The 20255-nt window shown below is 43.4% G+C and overlaps 1 protein-coding gene across 1 annotated transcript in view; it reads left to right on the top strand.

Moving 5' to 3' along the window:
• The first annotated feature begins 8108 nt into the window (after positions 1–8108).
• The window catches only part of Cfap91 (cilia and flagella associated protein 91), a 46481-nt gene continuing 34334 nt past the window's right edge, over positions 8109–20255 (top strand). The window contains exons 1-6 of the mRNA XM_055625145.1: positions 8109–8363; positions 12504–12580; positions 13227–13384; positions 14750–14833; positions 15825–15881; positions 19192–19370. Coding sequence (XP_055481120.1) covers positions 8243–8363; positions 12504–12580; positions 13227–13384; positions 14750–14833; positions 15825–15881; positions 19192–19370 — 676 coding nt within the window. The 5' untranslated portion in view covers positions 8109–8242. The remainder of the gene's footprint in view (positions 8364–12503; positions 12581–13226; positions 13385–14749; positions 14834–15824; positions 15882–19191; positions 19371–20255) is intronic.

Raw genomic sequence — 20255 nt, 5'->3', positions numbered from 1 at the left:
TAGCAGAACCAGGTTGCACTCTGGGGCGTTTTATGATCTCCCTTCTTCCCTTCGTCCTTCACGTTGTACAACATGCAAATGTTGGGCGCAAAGGTCCCCCTACTTCCTATTCCTCTCTGGCATATATGCTAAATCTTCAGCTAATAGATCATGACACAGGGGGCAGAAAAGAGAATGTGGGGCTTTTTTTTTTCTAGTTTCAACTGTCATGACCCCCCACACGTGTGTGTGTGGGGGGGTGTGTGTGCGCGTGTTGAATAAGTGAATGAAAGGTGACAGGGAAAGTGAAAAGTTCGCGGGGAAGCCCCATAGCTTCGAACTGGCCACCCTAAACTATGCAGAAGTTCACTAACGTGTAGCATTTGGCACATGTTTACATGGCTTCGGTAAACTGAGTTTGAAAAGTGGCTTTGTTTTTAAAAAAAATATAAACATTTATAGACAAGGATTCTAGCCTCAGCTGGCCTTGAACGCTCTGTGGATGGCTGATCGTTAAATGCTGGAACTACAAGTGTGTGCCCTCTATACCTGGTTTATAAGGGTAGGCCAGGCAAACAGTCTACCAACTGAGTTACATGTCCTCAGCCCCTGCCTGGTTTTACTATAAGTTGTCCAACCGTGTATTTGTTAACACCGTGTATTTTATTAACACCAGTTAATAGAATTAAAAACCCCTTTTCCTGGCATTTATTAAATTTGAATAGGAACACTATGATCTTCAGCATAATAGCTTCCATGTATAGCGCCAAGTGTGGGTCACTTGACCTTCATAACAAACTGAGGTTCAGAAATACATATGTTCAGAATATTCGGAAATGTTCAGAGTTGCATATCTCCTGAGGTTCTGCCTCCCGCAGTGTTCCATGTATTAACCCATGCAATGTAAAGGCAAAGTAACTTTTACTTTAAAGCCACTGACCTGTGTTTACTTGTGTTAACTGCATTTTTATAAACAGTAAATGTACAAGGGGAAAAAAAGGAGAGAACTGGAAATTTTAAGGAATAATGAGGATTGAGTTTGATACAAATTGTAGGCCGAAAGGAAAAAAAAACTGAAAATTTTTGCAACTGATGTTTTTACTCCCTTTGTGAAGGAAAAATCCTGGAATAAGGGCAGCCTACTCTGAACCTCCTGAAAGGCTGATCAACTGATTAGAGCTTTAAAGATGTAGTGAGGGTAGACGGTTGTTCGTTAACAGCCAAATGGTCTTGGCACAGCTTTAGCCTGGCTTAGTGGCCATTTATTCTCCCCCTTCTGTGTGTGACCTAACAACCTTGTGCATTAGGTAAATCCTTCGGACTGTACTAGCAGACCTCCCAGTTTCCACCAACCAAAAGGCAGAGAATACTGTCAGATACCATCTGAGGCTCCGCCTGAGCTTTCCTCAACTTCCTGTGACCTGTCTACCCAGCGTTTTCACCACTGTATTTGGGAAGTGTCTTGATTTATGATTTTCTTTGTTTCCGTACTATAAAACTACATGGGAGTATCATATCACCATTGGAATGTGAAATTTGGGATCATGTGAAACTGTATTCTCAGACCATTGTTATGAATATTTGTCTCCAGAATAAACTATCTTTTATCTCTTTGAGGTAAGAGTTGTGTTATTTTGGTAAAATCTGTGTGTGTGTTTGTGTGTGTGTGTTTGTATGAAATCAGTACTGACCACAGCAGTTCTATGTGACATCCTTAGTAGCTGTAGAACTCAGAGAAAGAAATCTCCTGCTTCTTGCTTCCTTTAGCTAGATGTGGCTGAGACCCTTGGCTGTCTCTTGAACACCATGGTCTACAATAGCTGCTTCTTTGAGGTAAGCTGGCCTGCTTGTGGAAAAAACAACAACAACAAAGAGAAAACTGGGAATATATATGTGTGTGTATTATATGCAATTATTGTTTCCCACTTAATTCGAAGAAAAACATCAATAACCTATTTCCCAGAAAAGAGCTATAATTAAATATTACATCGAAGGACTTCAGGGATAGCTTAGAGGGTAAAGATACTAGCCACCAAGCCATTTAATGACCTGAGTTCAATTCCAGTACTCAGATGATGGCATGAAATTAACAACTCCACAAATGTGCTGTCATGTAGACACCACACCTACACACACACACACACACACACACACACCAAAATTTTAAAACTTGAAAACAGGTAACATATGGAGACTAATAAAATATTAGATTAGTAATAAGTTTCATGCTTTTAATATCCCATTGTTGTTCCTCAATTTTTGTTTTAACTAGGAAATTTTACTCTTTTTGGCTCTAAGACTGTTGTTGCTACGATTACTAAATTAATAGGCAGCAAGCTTGACATGGTGACTTGAAGAGAGTTAGATGGCAGCAAATGGCAGTTCTGTGAGTGGGATCTAAGGCACTAACACAACACACAACACGATTGCTTTTTGAAAGTTCTTCAGTGGTGTGCAGCCCTGGTCTGCGCCTACCATGCCCGAGTTTGGTGACCTCACCAAGAACAGGTGGGCGGCTGCTACTCACGGAGAGGCGGTGACACCATGTGTTGAGCGATGAGAACTACAAGGCTTAAATTCTCATCAGTCCATTTAACAGCTAGCCTCTGTTGTCCTTAGAGAACTAATTTTACTTAGTATTTGCATATCTGCCTCTGAAGGAGGAAAAACAAAAAAAAAAAAGCTTTCCAATTCCCCAGAGGAAGTGATATCATACAACATTCTCTGCTTTCCAGGTGCCTGAAAAGTCTTGAGTGTTTTTTTTCATTTGCAGGTCAGTTCTTAAGTGATAGTAGAAGCCATCAAACTACTAGGTCACAGATAAAAGAGTCCATCACTCGCAGCAGCAGCACCAGCACCAGCACCTTTATACCAAGTTTCCAGAATCCCATTTCCCACAGGTGATGTAAAAAACACCAAGTGCTAGACGCACGTATTGCTTCATAAGAACACGAAGTTCTTAATGAAGAAAGTAAGAAAGTCTCCCTCCCTTTTGCTTAAAAGACAACGCTGTCTTTCTCCCCGACATTGTCTCCTACTCAAAGGGACAAGAACAGACAGTGCTCTCTTTCTTGTGAAAGACACAAGGAAAATTAGCCCCCGTGGAGAATTCTCTCATCATGATCAAGTCGTTCCATTTAATTAACTTTCACTGATGAGCACCCCTCTTCAGTACCGATGTCTCTTTATACATAAATGGCTACAGCCTAACATCACACAGGTTGTTCATTAGTCATTTATGCCCTGCCCAAACAAAGCCGTAGTCTACACTGTGGCAGCAACGGTCAACGAAGTCATAGGATGCGGTGTAAGAAGAGACAAGTCACTGTCTCCCTCAATTAAGCCATATGAGAATAGGACAGAACAAGAAGGCAGCCATTGGTCAGCCAGGAAACCCTCTGGCCCTTATGAGAAACAAAACTGACCTTCGCCTTCCTTATGTTAGGCTCTCTAGACCTATTGTGGGAAATGAGTTTCTGTTGTTTAAGCCACGTTAACTTAATGACCCATCACAGCAAGACATCTGTATCATATCCTAACGGCAGCACCCATTCGTCACCTTACAGTCTTTATAGGTCAGGGGTCTGGGAATAGCTTAAGGGTTTTACCGGATTGCAATTAAAACTGGTAAGAGTTGTTGCTTTATCTGAGCTTCCAGTGGAGATGAATATGTTCCCAGTCTCATTCCAATTATCAGAAGAATTCAGTTTTCTGTGGTTAGAGGCAAGAGCTTTGGCTTCTTGTTGGTTATCAGTGGGAGGCCACCTCAGCTCCTAGAGGCCATTTGCAAGTTTCTTGCCATGTGGGGTTCCCCAACATGGTCATTTGTTTCCTCAAAATCACTAGGAAAGGGGAACAAAATGGGCATTACCGTCTCTGTAGAAGAACCAATCACAGAAGCACTTACTTCCCACCGTGGTTTGTAGTCTTTTGGTTAAAACAAGCCCTAATACTCAAGGAGTCGGAATCACATTGGACCACGAGGCATGTTCAACTCAAACCCACAGGCTCCATCCAGCCCAGGATAGTTATGATGGCATCCCGGTCTGAACTTTCTTAAAACACTGAACCTAAAAAAATTCTATTAGTAGTAGTGTGTGTGTGTGTGTGTGTGTGTGTGTGTGTGTGTGTGTGTCCAGCACGTGGTAACCAGAGGACAACTTTATGAAGTTGACTCTCTCTGGTACCTTTACATAAATTCTGGGGGTCAAACTCAGATCATCAGGCTCCATTATTTCAGATGGCGAGCGCTTTTACCTGCAGAGTATCCAACATTAAGGCTTTTTGGTGAAAACAAACAAAAACCAAGTCAATTGTGAGGTGCTAGAGTGTAACCTGTATGTAGAAAACTAAGAACACTATGTGGCAAGGTGACAAGGCTGGACGTGCCTACCAGAACACAAACACCAAGGGCTCAGGGTCCTGGGGATCACCTTAGGAGTTCACCACAGGCTGGTTAATTAACCGAAGATAAACTGAAGACACAGACTGTGTGGGGTAGATCCAAAAATGGGAAGCGTCTTTTATTCAACCACATAAATTTGAACCTGTATTACATAAATTTGGACAAAAGAATTTGTATTAACTTTGTTAATTAGTGATTTTTTTTAAAAAAATTCTATTATTTGAGCTAGAGTGTATCTCAGTAGCAGAGCTCTTGTAGCATACATGAGGCCCCTAAATTCAATTCTCAAAACCACAAAAATAATGAATGAATAAATAAATATTATTAGTTTGAGATGCAGTTTAATTTTAAGGTGAAGAGATACCATGACAGTTCTTTTAAAAAGATTCTGAGCATTCTCATAAGCTGACCCAGTTTTACCTTTCTAGTTTTCCTTGCATGTTTGTTGTTTGTTTGTTTGTTTGTTTGTTTGAAGCACAGCCTAAAAATATGCCTACAGTGTCTGCAGCAGCTCTATTGGGAACAGCAGCAACCTGGAGACAGATTTCTCATTATTGATGGCTTAACTCACTCAGAGCAGATGTACTCTTGGTTTCCACACCAAGGCCCAATATCATGAGCTTGGATTTCTCCACCCTGTGAAAAGAGCCTTTTGGATATTAAAGTACCAGTTCTAAAAGGTGATGAGACCTCCCCCAAACAAAGACTAGTGGCAAGGGCTGTCACTAGGAAACGGCTCTTGGTTTTCGAGAGTAGCCTTTTCTCCAGCATATGACGTCAGCCTTATTGGACAGGAGGGAGACCATCTCCCCCATGCTTCTCTTCCTGAGTCTTCTGTAGAGTCATACTGAGTTGAAAGGTTTAGGAAGAGAGCCAGAGAAGCTGATCTTTAATTCTCCTCTCCACTTCAACACATGAAACTTTTGCATCTGCTTTATGCCTTTGGTTTTAGTTAAGCTTTTATCAGAACATTTATCATGGCTTATTTCTCCCTCCTTAACCTCTACATCAAATGTGTCGTTGGCAATCCTCTTGGATGTGGTGGATCTAGGCTCTTTCCTCTGCCTGAGTAGGCATTCGATGATTAGCCTTAACACCCTACCATGAGCATGCAGAGATCAGGAATAGGCTCTACTGTAGGGAAGTGTAGACTCCTTTCATTAGACATGGGGACAGGAAAAGCCATACAACATCTAGCTCTTTCTCCTGGTAACTGAGAACTTGCCTCCTGTTGTCCTGCACAAACAGAATGAAGACAGTCTGTGTACCTGAGCCAGTGAGCCTGCAAGCAAACACGCCTGTTTTCCAGGACCTGAAAATAGTCTGTGTGTAGCCCGAGCCTACACAGGAGGCAGTGGCCTGGATATTTTTTCCAGGGCAGTGTGGCAAGAGATGTTTCTGGACACCTTATTCCACTCCATTCCTACTAAGGGGGAAGGTCAAATTCTGGGTGGTTTTCCCCATCAGTGGAGGACAGATGACTCATCTTAGGAAACTGATCTCCACCACTGACTTACAAAGCTTTACACAGATACCGTTTCAGCTTCCCTGTTTCTGCACAAATGTAGTTGTCTCACATCCTTAAGAATCTCAATACAGCATACACAGAGAAATGTTTTAAATAAACTACCATGGGATATCTGAATCATTTCAGTTGTTTTGTTGAAATATAATTCTGCTACACACACACACACACACATACATACAGTAATTAAGCAAATAAATGTTTAGACAGTTAAAAAGTGATTTACAGAGGAACACTGTTGCTGTCAGTTGTAGTTTGTCCTGCAAGTTCATTTTGGTAATGGACAGTGTATCACAGAGACTTGTAACCTGTCAAACTCCCAGGAAAATGTGACAGCTGCTGTAGTGGCTGGACACAACACTTAGCCATGACGGAGGAAACAACTGGACATCTATACCACCCCTCTGAGGCTCAGGGTACATCACAGAGGAGGGGGCAGAAAGAATGTAAGAGTGGAGGAATCGGGTGAGCGGGGTGTGACAATTCCCTCTCAGCTGAAAGTTTCCCTCTTGGAGAAAGGAAACTCATGAGAATCAGGAAGTAAACAAGGCCACACTTCCTGGAAAGATGAGCTTTAGAAGATTCACAGGACCCCTCCTCAAAAAAACCTTACTTACAGAAGCGTGAACGACTCAAGGCAGCTGCATTGCCGACAAGCCGAGCCCCACATGGGGGATGATGCACAAAAGCTGCATCACTGGAGCTCGCTGAACCCGCAGGCCACTCAGCCGGGTCACAGTTTCTTCTACACCAGTGTCCTTCCTCGATCTACAGTTTTGAGGGGTGTTCCCCATGTGGCCTCTTTGTGACAAAGCCTTTAATATAGAGACCTTTTGGAGAAAGTTGACCAAATCACACTAGTATAAACGATCCCTCTTGCACCATCTCATGTGACAAAATATGTTAATATTCTGAGTCTTAGTCGTTTTTCTACGGTTGTGTGTAAACACCGTGACCAAGGCAACTTATAAAAGAAAGCATTTAAATTGGGGCTGGGGGATGGAGAGGGATAGAGCCCATGACTGTCAGAGCTGGGGGCATGGCAGCAGACATGGAGCTGGAGCAGTAGCTCAGAGCCTATATATATAAACTTTTTTTATTGGTTCTTTGTGAATTTCACATCATGCACCCCAATCCCACTCATCCCCTACTCCCCTCATACCAGCCCTTCCCCCTTGCAAACCTTCCCCCAGCAGAAAAAAAAAAAAAATCTCATTGTGGAAGCTGTAGTGTGTCACAGTGTGTCCCACAGTACAGCCTTTTGTCCACACTTCTTCCCTTGCAAATGTTCATTGTAATGACTTGTTGGTTTGGTATGAGGCCTCTGGCCTCTGCTCCTCTATCAATCCTGGATCCTCACTGGGAGTCTTCTCAGAGATCCTGTTGTTGCCCTGTGTCGTGGAGATCCTGTAGCTCTGGATCTGTAGGACCGGCCCCTTCACACTCTCCAGGAGTTCATAGATGGGGTAGATGTTGGGCTAGGAAAATTCAAAGCCCTGGATCTGGTGTATGTGTTGGTCAGCCCATGGGCTTTCTTGTTCTCCCCCTCTCCCCAGCAACCCCTGCTACCAGAGTCAGGGCTATGCTGCTGCCCAGCCAAGGTGCAGGGCCTGCTCTCCCCAGTGTGCAGCAGGTGAGGGTCATTGCCGGTTCTCCCACCCTCAAGATTCCCGGGCTAGCTGTCCCACTTGCCATAGGTGGCAAGGAATGGGTGAGAAGTCTCTTCTTCTTCCTCCCTCCCTCCCCCTCTCCTTCCTCCTCACCTTTCTCCTCTCCCTCTTCTCCCCCTCCCGCTCCTCTCCCGCTCCTCTCCCTCTATTATTGCCTCCCACCTCCACCCCTTCATCCTCCCTCCCCCTCCTCCTTTCCTTCCTCTCCCTCCAGGCCTCCCTTCCCTCTTCCCTGCTTCCCCTTCCTCCCTTCCCCCTCTGCCTCCCCTTTCTCCCTCCCTACCCCCCCCTCTCCTCTCGCTCTCGCTCCTGCTCTCTCTAGCCTACTCCCTTCCAGTAACCAGCTCCTCAGGTTGTCTCGCATCTCGCCTCTTCATCCTGCTGGCACCTGTCCACCCTGCACCCCTACATCTACTCTGCCACTCTGTGCTGCCTCTTCAAACTGCCCTCCTAGGACCTGCCCCGCCTCCCCACCCCCATCCCTTTACACCCAACCCCCACTCCCCCCCACCGCGTGCGCCCTTTCACCTCCCTGCCCTGCCCCGCCTCCTGAAACTCGCCCCGCCCCTTATTCCACCAGTTCCTCTGAGGTTGCCATAGCTACGGTGCACACAGCTGGTAGCTGGTGTTCTGCTGGCGGGAGGAAAAAGGCAGCACAGCACCATGAACCGTACAATGACCGTCCTGGAGTCCAAGACCAACTCTCAGGAGTTTCCGTTCCGGTGCAGGGAGGTGTGGGGGCCCAAGGGCGGCACCGCCAGTCGAACATATGATTTCCTGTACGGTAAGGACCGCTCACCCTTCCCAGGGTGAGGTGGTAGGGGTGTGGCGTGCTGAAAAGATAGCTCCAGGACGTACCCTGTGGACCTGGACCGCTTGGTTGAGAGCTCCGGGTCCCAGCAGGCAGGACCCCGCGCGCTATGCAGTGCTTAGGAAGCCACCAGTACGCCCAGCTTCTCCATGTACCAGAGTGGGTCATCCTTTTTCCCTGATAATTTGTCTTCCTGAAACCTAGTCTGGGGGTTAGGTGCACATTCAGAAAAGTGTGAAATGGTTTGCAGAGCTGGAGAGTCACGCAACGTGCCGTGCTCGCATCAAATGGCGGAAAACTGTCCAGCGAAAACGATCTTCCTGCCTTCAGGTTCTGCAAACCCAAATTTGGCGTTCTGGGTAAAGAAAGAGGTGCCAGTTTACCTCACGTGGTTTTCAGTTCCTACCCCCTCCCCCCCGCCGCCCCCCGTTCAACCTCTTAAATATCAAAACATTGTTGATAGGCTCAGTGCACTGGTTCCCTTAGGACCAGTTAAATTCCTGTTTATGTTAATGCCCCGATTTTCCATTTGGGGGTCTATTTCTCCACACCTTGAGTTCTGGCCCATACATGTTTGTAGCCTTCTCCAGCCTATTCCAGTGCTGGTACACAATATTAGTAAGTTTAAACTAAATTATTGGATTTATTGCTACGACAAGCGTAACCATTTATACACGAGGCGTTCTTTTTCTGATTTTGCCCTCCAGGCTCTCACCTGAGCCCAGTATTATTTTCAGCCATAGGGCATTTCCTTTGGATCGCCAGAATCTCTTCCAAATAGGCATCCATAAGACACATTTCCTTGGTTCGGGCTGTGTAATTACCACTTACCTGTTGTCTTAGTTAGGGTTTCTATTGCTGCGATGAAACACCATGACCAAAAAGCAAGTTGGAGGAGTGCTGCTTCCTGGCTTGTTTCCCACGGCTTGCTCAGCCTGCTTTCTCATAGAGCCCAGGACCACCAGCCCAGGGATGGCACCACCCACGATGGGCTGGGCCCTCCCCCATTGACCACCAATGGAGAAAACGAATGCCGTACAGCTGGATCTCGGGGAGACATTTGCTGAACTGAGGTTCCTTCCTCTCTGATGACTCTAACTTGTGTCAAGCTGTCACAGAAAACCAGCCAGCACAGCACTTCTGTCTGTGGTAGGTTTCCATTGCTGTGAAGAGACTCCATGACCAAGGCAGCTCTTCTAAAGGAAGACATTTAATTGGCTCCGACTTAGAATGCGGAGGTTTAGTCCGTTATCGTCATGGCAGGAAGCATGGCAGCATGCAGACAAACATGGTGCTAGGGGTGGAGCTGAGAGTTCTACATCTTGATCCACAGGCAGCCAGGGAAGACTGTGCCACACCGATGTAGCTTGAACATGTAAGACCTCAAAGCCCGCCTACAAAGTGACACACTTCCTCCAACAAGGCCACACCTCCTAATAGTGCCACTCCCTCTGAGGCAAGCATTCAAACACATGAGTCTATGGACACCATACCTACTCAAAGAAATGTATGTAAATGTTTGGCCAGCGTATTTGCGTCCCTCGAGAAAGATCTACTTGGGAAATCAAATCTCTCTCTGAAAGTTGCTTATGAATTTAGTGTCCCGTTGGTTGATTTTTTTTTTTTAAAGGGGCTTATATTTATTTATTTTATTTTATGTGCGTGAGTGTTTGCCTGCATGTATGTATGTGTACCACATGTGTGCCTGGTACTCTTGGAGGTCAGAAAAGGGCATCAGATCCCCTGGAACTGAAGTTATACATGGTTGTGAGCACCGTGTGGGTGCTGGGAATGAGACTCCAGGCTTCTTCTACTAGCTAGAGCAACAAGTGCTCTTAACAGCTGATCTGTCTCTCAGGCCTCACCTTGGTTAATTTTAATAGATAACACACTTAGTCACTGCTACTCTTTATCATTAGAGATGGACCCAGCGAGCCAGTACTTACAGTGGTGGGTTAATCATTTGTTGACCTTTGGAGAGATAACTTGGGCCATCATCAACCCGGAGTCTTTACAAATCTAAGGGATACATTCTAAAGATGGCTGATCTTATTTATTTCTTAACAGAGAATATTTTCTTACCATGTCTACAATTTTCAAGGCGTTAGGCTATTTGCATCTTCCCACTGCACTGAACATGGAATATAGTGGCTCAGTGCTCTTCAGCTCATATTTTAAGAAAAGGTCTCATTGACCGTAGAGCTCATTGATTATGCTAGACTGGCTGACAGGAGCCCCAGCGATCCTCCTGCCCCTACCTCCACAGTCCTGGGATTACAAGTATGCAGGCTGCGGTGCTGGCTTTTTACATGAATGCTGGCGATCTGGACTCATGTCTTCATGTTTGTGTGGCAAGCACTTGAGTGAGTGAGCCATCTCCCCAGCACTGCTAAACTTGTTCTTTTAACTGTGTTTAAAAATAAGACTCCTCCTCTTGAAGACCCCAAGATAAGTCCATTCATAGGAAAGAAGAAGTAGTATTTGAGGTATTGTTCTAGAAACATGATAGGCTTTTTGCTCAGATTCCAGTTCCATGAGCTGGCTTGGGATTCACGGGGAAGCAACACATGTTAAGAGAGTCCCTGGTAGATGGACGAAGGTAACAGGACCACAGCTGCTACAGTCAGGCAACGTCTAAACTCTCTAATTTGCTTTCGCTAAGAAATTTCAAGCCAGGCATACTGGCACTTGCCTCTAGCCTTTCCATCCTGCTCGGAAAGCAGAGACAGGAAGATCTCCTGCATTCAGGGGTTCAAGGCTAGCCTGGACAACGCAGCAAGCCTCAGTATTGAAAACGAGAGAGGGCCAGTAAGAAAGCTCAGTATGTAATGACCTGATGACATGGGTTTCCGTCCTAGGACCTGCATGGTGCAAAGAGAGAGCTGGCTGCTGCAGGTTTTCCTCTGGCATCTGCAGTGGCAGATAAACAAATGTAAAATAAATCATTTTAAAAATGTGCAACAGTGGCACAGATGTTGTGGGAGTAACCAACCAGTATCTGATTGGATTGAAGACTCACTCCAAGGGGGAACCTATCCCCAGTGATGCTCGGGTGGCCAAGAACCTGAGACTAGATAGGCCACAGACCTAGGGGAAAAGAAAATACTACTGTTTTGCTAAAGGAATGCAGTAATAAAATGATTCCCAATAACCTTCTGCTGTACTCACGTCAGCGTCTTACTCAGCCGTCATCAGAGAAGCTTTCTCCTGCAGCAGATGGGAATACATACAGAGACTCGCAACTGAACAAGAGGGCGAGAGACCTTGGAACACTCAGTCCTAAATGGAATGTCTACATCAAATCTTTCCTCTCGGGGCCCAGGGAACCCTGTGGAAGAGGAGGCAGAAGGGGAAGGGGGACACCGAGGAAATGAGCCTTCTAAACACAGCAGGACCCATGCACATATGAATTCACAGAGACTGTGGTAGCATACAGAGGACACGCACAGGTCTAAGCCAGATGAGGTCCTAGTGCTGAGAGAGGAGGTGGACACACGCCCCATCCCTATCCCAGAAACTATCTCTAAGTGATAACCGCTCACAAAGGAAAAATTAGTTATCTCCAATGGCGTCTCACTGGGTATAGAAGCTGCTCTTAGGGCTAGACCCTAAGAGCATTCATTTTGGCCAGCCCAAAATGAACTCCATGGAATTTTTGAAGGTTCTCTGTTGCATAATACTTTTTCAGGGCTTTTTTTTCTTACAGATCTTTTGCATATCTATTATGTTTCCATATGTGTGTTTTTATGGGATTTTTCTGTAAGCAGATGTGTATGTCTCTGCTTATATCTGTGTTTCTTTTGTGTTTTTCTTTGGGTCTTTTTCTTCTGTTTGCTTTATTTTTTCCCACCTTGCTTGATTTTTATTTTATTTTTATTTTTAGATGCCTGTTTGAGAGAGGGGAGGCATGGATTTGAATGGGAGAGGAAGAGAAAAAAGATCTGGAGGAGTTTGGTGAGGGAAAACTGGTCAGAATACATTGTATAAAAATCTATTTTCAATTTAAAAGAATAGAAAAAAATAAATAAAAACGAGAGAAAGGTGCATTGCTCTGCCAGTACTCTCACAGAGGTGTAAACTTACTTTAATCTCTGTTACTCTGCGGCTTTACAGATCCGTTATTTATAGTGTCGAGTGAGCGAGACCATGCTCAGGCAAATATCCAAGCCACGCTGGTTCGAAGCAGATTGGTGAGTCTAATTTATCTAATAACACAACCTTATCAATCCGAATCCCGTGGTTTGGCTGCTCACTAATGAGATCGATTAATCAGGATTTGGGGACTGTGGGAATTACTCTACTATGATTACTGGTGCCCAAGAACATTAACACACACAGCTCATCGCAAAGGTTAATAGTGAACAAAGAACCCATAAACTGGGCTGGAGAGATGGCTTGAGGTTAAGGGCGCTTGCTTCTCTTGCAAGAGAATGGGAATTCAATTCCGAACACCAGGTCTGGTGACTCACAACCATAGTTCTGGAGGATTGGATGACCTCTCCTGGCCATTGTGGGCACCTGGATTCATGTACACACACACACACACACACACACACACACACACACACACACACAGGAACCAATAAACTAAGTCAATGGAAATGATATATGTACTCATGTTAGAGAATTTAAGCATATACAGTACAGAATAACAATGTCCTAGCATCTGTCACATATGTGTCATCAGCTTTTTGAGTATCCTCTTAGAGACAGTCTCCTCTGGTGCTATACACGTCGTTTTTTTACTTTTGAAAAAGCTTACGGTATAATTTGTATTAGCAAATCTGACCGTGCAATTTTGACCTTTTCCTCTCTGCCTTCCTTTCCTAACATTAGAGAAAAGTTCCCAATTTTAAGTCCATGTTCAGTAACTTGTATCATCATCCAAGATATTCTATATCTTGGTGCAAGACAGATCCTGTCCCGCCAAGTATCAGTCGAGAATGGAGGGGACAAGAAGCCAAATACAGAGACGCTCTCCAGCTCCGTGCTGCGTAAGTACCAGGGCTCCTGCCTGAAACACAGTCATGTTTTTAAGAAATAAGTTGATATTTTAAAAAGTGTGTTACTTGAAAATTTACAGCCATGCTGTAAATCCTTCTTTCTAAAACAGCTGATTAAGAAGTAATGCCTATGCATTTATATGGATATATAAAGATATGTATGTATATAAATGTATAGCCATCATTTGGTATATTAACCAAATAGTTAATATGGTAATTAATATTACAGTATAACATATCATATAATGTGTTAATATAAAATATATTTTATGTAATTATATTATTATATATTCATGTATAACAAATTTATATTATATTAATTTATTATTATTAATATTATATCTTCATATAATACATTATATTTTTAGTTCTTTGGCTATACATTTATATATGCACATATGGATATATAAATAAATATATAAATGTATAGCCATTACTTAATATATATTAACCATATAATAATTGATATTACATTAAAATATATTATATAACATATCTACAGTATGTATAAAATTATATAATATATTATTTGTAGTTATTTATTTTTATATATAGTATATCTATCTTATATATTTATTATTGTTTACATTACAGTATATTTATATATTATATAATGTTTGTATCAAAATATATTAAATATATTTATATTGTGTATTTTATTTGTATTATATACCATTTATATATTATACAGATTAACATTTTACTATACTATTCCATGTAATTCTATTATTGCATATATTATATATGATATATAGTAAACAAATAATATATATTCAACCGTGTGTGTGTGTGTGTGTGTGTGTGTGTGTGTAGTTAAACGTCCTCAGAAGATTGACATGCATATTTATGTGAATGTTAAAGGGTAGCTTGCCACCAGCTACAGGGATGACCCAGTCCGAGCTCCCCTCAGAAACTGCAAGTGATCTTTTCTGCTGGAACATAAACTATGTTTGGTGTTTTTGTTCGTTTGGGGGTCTTTTGGTTTTGTTTTGTTTTGTTTGTTCTTTTGTTTTTAAGTTTCACTAGCAAAGCAGCTTCAAAAATAAATCTGTTGAAATCTTGATTAAGTAAATGACTTACCAGTCGTGGTAAGTTAATAAGTCATAATGTGTCCCAGACAGGGCATTATAATTACTCTTTGAAATTCTGCTATTTCATTAAAAGTGGCTATTTTTAAATTTGGGATTTTTCTAAATCTTCTCACTTTCAAATTCTTGACTTTTTTTCTCACCAGATTCAGTAATTATACTTAGTCTAAGATGTGGGTCAGCTCAGCATGCTTGGCCCCTCCTTGGCCCCAGAGAAACATGACATGAGGAGGTGACAACTGGAATATCTTTCTCTGCTTCCTTTCAGGATGGATGCTTCTTTCAAGATGCCTAAGGAAGAGTACAAAGATCCAGAAGTTTCTGGAAGGAACCGCTATAAGTTCTTTGACAGGTAGAAAGAGAAGTAAATGTTAGAGCCCCAAGGCTGTTAGGTGATGTCCCCATGGTGGTGGCAGCAGTTGTCATTTTTAGGTGGGTGCATCACGGCAGCCATCATGTCTAGTTCTTTACTTGAATGTTAGCTAATCTTCAGCGTAGACATACCAGAGAGGGTGTGTGAGGTACCCATGGCAACAAAGGATGGGCAGTTGATAACAAAATGGAGTCATCAAATGAAGTCAGATATAACCTGTATCTTGAAATCACAGTGTAGGAGAAATTGCTAAATATTTCAGATGGACAACACTTGTGAATGCTGCTCAAACCCAATCAAAAGATTTTCTTTATTTTCTTTATTTCATTGTGACTCACACTTCTGTGATAATCACATACTCAAGGCAGACTAATCTAAACTGATGATTTCCTTGCCAATCTCAGGTTGGAAAATAATCTCAACACCACTTCTGAACAAGCTTCCTTTCAAAAGTGAACTCCCGATCTACATTATTATGTATAAACATTTTCCAATGGGATGTTCTAATGGGATGGGTTGGCTTTTTTTTTTTTTTTCAGAGAAATGTTAATGTTTTAACTACTAAAGTAGTTACAAATTTTTAGGCTCTTGGTGGAGAGGAGAAGCTTTAAAGGAAGCTTTGGCACTTCAGAAGGTCTTAGGCACTTGAGAAGCTGCTGCAGACTAATAGGTGCCAGACGCCCAAGCACAGAGCTGCTTCTGAGAGTACGGCTGTGGAGGAGAGGGGACGTGCGCACTGAGGCTCAGAGTCCCTGCTCTACCCTACACTGCCTGGATCTCCTGGGCCACATCTGGGGATTCACATCTAAAATCAGAACAGCTCCAGTGGCTTTTTATACGCAAAACTTTGAATAATACTGATTTTTTGTGTGTGTTTATTCAAACTCATTGTTTTTTAAGGAGAGAAATAGTAAAGTGAGAAGAAGCCAGTGGGAAAAATCTCACATGCGTGCTTCCCTTTCCCTTCCAGGCCCTTCCTACCGTTTCTTCAGCAGATGCCAACCAATGTTGTTTTATCAACAGTCAAGTAAGTGACTTTATTTCAAAACGTCCTCAACTCACCATTCACTTCATCCTTGCTTCCAGAAGGCCATTCTCTAGATCAGTGCTTTGCAAGCCATGGATCACTGACCATCATAGACAGGAGTCTTCCTGGCCCCTCTGGTGGTTTTCTGTGTGCCAAGGTCTGAGTGTTACTGTCATCTGGAATATTAAAGCTCATTGATGTCTTGGTGGATCATGGGAAACATGTAACATAAGGAGATAGAAATAACCACAGCTTTTCTGTGTTGCTGTTCTATATACTCTCCGTGTAATAAGATGAACGACTGTGTCTGTATGGATACAATGGTTATTGTATGAAATAAATAACTGATAACGAGTTATTTATGCTGCTATAACAAATTGTCATAGACTGAGGACTGAGTGATTTATAAGCAATAGAAGTTCATTTCTCACTCAGATCAAGGCACCAGCATCGAGTGCCTGCTGAGGCCTCTCTTGCTGTAGCCTCACATAGGGAGAGGGCAAAGGCTATGCTCAGGCACACTGAAGAGTGGGAGGGCAAAAGGAGTCCAAGGCGCTAACTCTAGCACCTTTCCGTATAAGGTTCCAATCCACCAGGAAGGAATATCACCCCCCAAGAAGACTCTACCCTGAGTGCCGTCAAAATGGAGATTAAGTTTTTCATCCGTAGCACTCGTTTTAATATATATAATAATTATCACATTACATATTTAATTATATACAATCTAATATTTAGAACATATATTATTATATAATTATACATTATTAACATGTACGCATTTACATATATATGTCTCACATGTTCTCTTTTGCTTCCCCGGAATACACACTTGTTGGCTGGCAATGCCTCAGCATTTTGGTAGGAGGATGAACCGGTTATGAAATGTTTTTTTTTTTTTGGGGGGGGGTGCTAGAGTTTTAAACTTGATAATCCTTTAACCCACACAAGGCACCGTGCTGTGCGAAGGTTTATTCTACACGAAGGAGTGAGGCGCAGTGAGAGAGTGGTGCAAAAGCCCATTCTGGAACAAAGGGCTTTATTTCAGGGCAAAACCGTGGCTAACGGCAGTGTCCCTCTTTCCTACGCGAACATAACTTAATATTCCTAACAGAGAAATAAACTTTCCAAGGAATTCATGAAATAATCATGAAAAGCAGCTTTAAAAAAAAAAAGTCTCAAATTATAAATAGAATTGGACTTAAGGCTGGGTTTCAAGCACACATTCTATTGCTACAGTTATTTTTAAAGATATACATATATACATATATCATATTGTGAACAATATATATATGTTATCAAGTCTCTATGCACTTCAAAATAAGTGCTACTTAGGGGCTCACTTATCCCCCATCTTTTTTTTAAGACTCTGAACTTTTCCAGATGGAACAAGTTTGTTTGGTGCCTGTTAGCCCAGCGACAGTTATAACCGTAAAACATTCTGTGTGCTGAGGGCAAGCTGGGAGCTGGGTAGATTCCTGCTTCCTTCGGCAAGTCCCTAAAGCAGTTTTATTGGGCCACCGACTTTGAGGACCATGGTTACCTCTAAATACTTTTAGGGAGTCCGAGGCCTGTGGTCACTAATGGCATGCCTCTCTCATGCCTTCCTGAATGCCCATGCCGAGAGATAGACTGTCTCTAAGAGTCACAGCATGATATCTGTCATCTGCATCTCCATCTCTCAGACGTACTTAGACACACTCAAGTGGGGTCAGCACTTGAGTTCTGACAGATGTGAGTCTGTGAGCAGTGACGGCAAGGCCACCTTGAGTCAGCAGGGAAGGATCTGGCCTTTCTCTAGACACACTGTTATGGATAGCTCTGGGAGCCTTTGAGTTCTGTGTAAGCCTGTTTGCACGGAGAATGGGAAGCTCCTAGTTGAAAGCATCCAGTGGTAGGGTTCATATGATGGCACTTGCTGGCTCTGGGCAGCCTTCTTGGTGTGGAGTTCTGTTGGGCTGAAAGGGAGAGTCTGGGCACAGGAGCAGGGAAAACTGAGCCACAGTGACTACTATAAGACTACAACCCTGAGGACCAGCCAGCACACAGCAAGGTCCATATGAGGAGCCATGAGAAGGAGCAGCCAGCACATAGCAAGGGTCAAATGGGGACCCACCCGTGCCCATTAAAAGACCTTTACTCAAGGATGATACAAGTTTTAGACTTTTTGTTTTTTTACTTTAACATCCACTTATCTGTCTGTCTAAGTATGTATGTATGTGGGTGTGGACGCCCATGTGCCATGGTTCTCTGTGGATGGCAGAGGACAACTTTTGAGAATCAGGCCTCATTCCACCTGGGTGAGGGAGGGTCTCTCTGTGCAGTGCATTCCAGGCTATCGGGACCTTCTGCTTCCTGCTGGCTTGCCTGTCCCTGCCTCCCATTTCCCATTAGGAGTGCCGGGATGACAGACGCATGCCACTTCAGTGGGCTCCAGGCACCAAACTCAAATCATTCATCAGGCTGGCTCAGCAAACACCTCTACCCACTGAGCCACCTCCCCGGCCCCGATAGAAAATATTTCTACTTGTGCTTTTTTTTTTTTTTTTTTTGAGACAGCTTCTTGCTATTTAGCCAGATTTGGCCTCCAACTCACAATGCCCCTATCTCCCTAGTGCTGGATTACAGGTCTGTGCACACATGTGTGATGCTGGACCACATGGAGAATCAGCTCCAGAGATCAAACTCAGGTCAAGCTTGTTGGGAAGCATCTTTAGCCACCGAGCCCCTCCGCCCCCCGGCCCCCTAGTGGTACTGCTATTGCAGTCTCTCACTTTCAGCAGCCACTGACTTCTGGGGAAGGTATTTGCTAACTGTTGAACGTGCTTGCTAAGCTATTCCGGCACCGACTAAAGAGTCATCATCCAGAAAGGCGAGTGGATTCCAGGGCTTGTTTCCTTCAGTGAGCATCCTCTCCTCTGCTCCTCCACTTCTGCAGAGACACGGCTGAGTCGGGATGTAACTAAGAGTAGAGATGAAGCGGGGAATGCAGCCGTGTGCGGCAGGTCCAGAAGTACAGCCGCAACACCCCACCCAAAACCCATCTTTGTAGCCATCCATCACACCCTTACCCTGCAGCACACAGCTGCTTTCATTAGGAGAGCCAGGTGTCTGCTCACGGTCTTGGCCGAGTGAGAGCAATTAGGTCATTCTGACAGACTTGTAGGTCACACGCTCAAGTCATGCTGGACTTGTACCCGAGAGCATTGGAAGGGGAGGTGAGCTTAATGAAGCCCCAAGCCTTGTTTTCACATGGTTTTGTAGTATTTTAAACGTTCACTCCGAGTTTCAGCCTCTAGTTTTGCCTTTGTAGGATGGATCCGTTTTTTTTCCCTTCCGACTCCAAGTATGCAGTCATCCCTTCCAAGACCACCGTGGGCACTCAGACGGATTACCGGGATGCAGATGTTCAAACAGATCCGTACTCCCCAGAATACGTCGTGTGTCAAGACACTATTCCTGAGCTCTTGACCCTGGCTACTCTGACTTGGGGTGAGTTGGTAATTCTCACTGAATATTGCAGATAATAGCACATGCTACTGAGTTCCTGGAAATGACACATACTCAGGCAATTCGGCTTATACAGTGAAGCGATAACTCACATATTGGAAGAAAATGTTTGCCTGTACAGTATTAGGAATGGGCTAGTCTCCATCTTCAGAATATACAAGGACTGCAAACTATTCAACAGCAAGAAAACATGACCTCACTTAAAAATGGGCAGTGAGCCTGAATAGATGTCTCTTAAAAGAAGACAAGTAGCCAGCAGATTTATTTAAAAAAAAAAAAAAAAGGTAGTTCTAGAATGCAACAGAGAGGTAAAATGAATCAAGAGTTATTGCTGTAAGGTAGGAGAAAAAAAAAAATGGGACGAGGGTCAGCCAGCAGCAGCAAAACTATTTTTATTTTCAGAGAATGCTTATTTAAAAACCTTATTTAAAAACCTTAAGAGGCAGGGATGATTCCTCAGTGGTTAAGAACACTGGCTGATCTTCCAGAGGACCTGGGTCCAACACCCAGGACCTACCTGCTATCTCTCAATCATCTGTGCCTTCAACTTCAGGGAACATGACACCTTCTTCAAGGCCTCTAAAGGGAGTCAGGCATACAAGTGGTGCATAGTCATACATGCAGGCAAAACACCCGTACACATAAAATAGAATATGATATTAAGAAAAACTAATCAAAGGCCAGTGTGGCAGTGTGCACATTTAATCTCATCACTCAGGAAGCAGAGACAAGGGGACCTCTGTGAGTCCTGGGCTAGCCAGTGTCATATAGTGAGACCCGTCCCAAAACGACACACTGAGTATAGAACTAAAAAGAGAGCTAATCATGCAAAAAAAAAAAAAAAAAAAAAAAAAAAAAAAAAAAAAA

Source organism: Psammomys obesus, unplaced genomic scaffold, assembly GCF_907164565.1.
Source record: "Psammomys obesus unplaced genomic scaffold, mPsaObe1.curated_primary_1811, whole genome shotgun sequence".
Taxonomy (NCBI): domain Eukaryota; kingdom Metazoa; phylum Chordata; class Mammalia; order Rodentia; family Muridae; genus Psammomys; species Psammomys obesus.
This window is presented reverse-complemented; position numbering and strand designations above follow the sequence as displayed.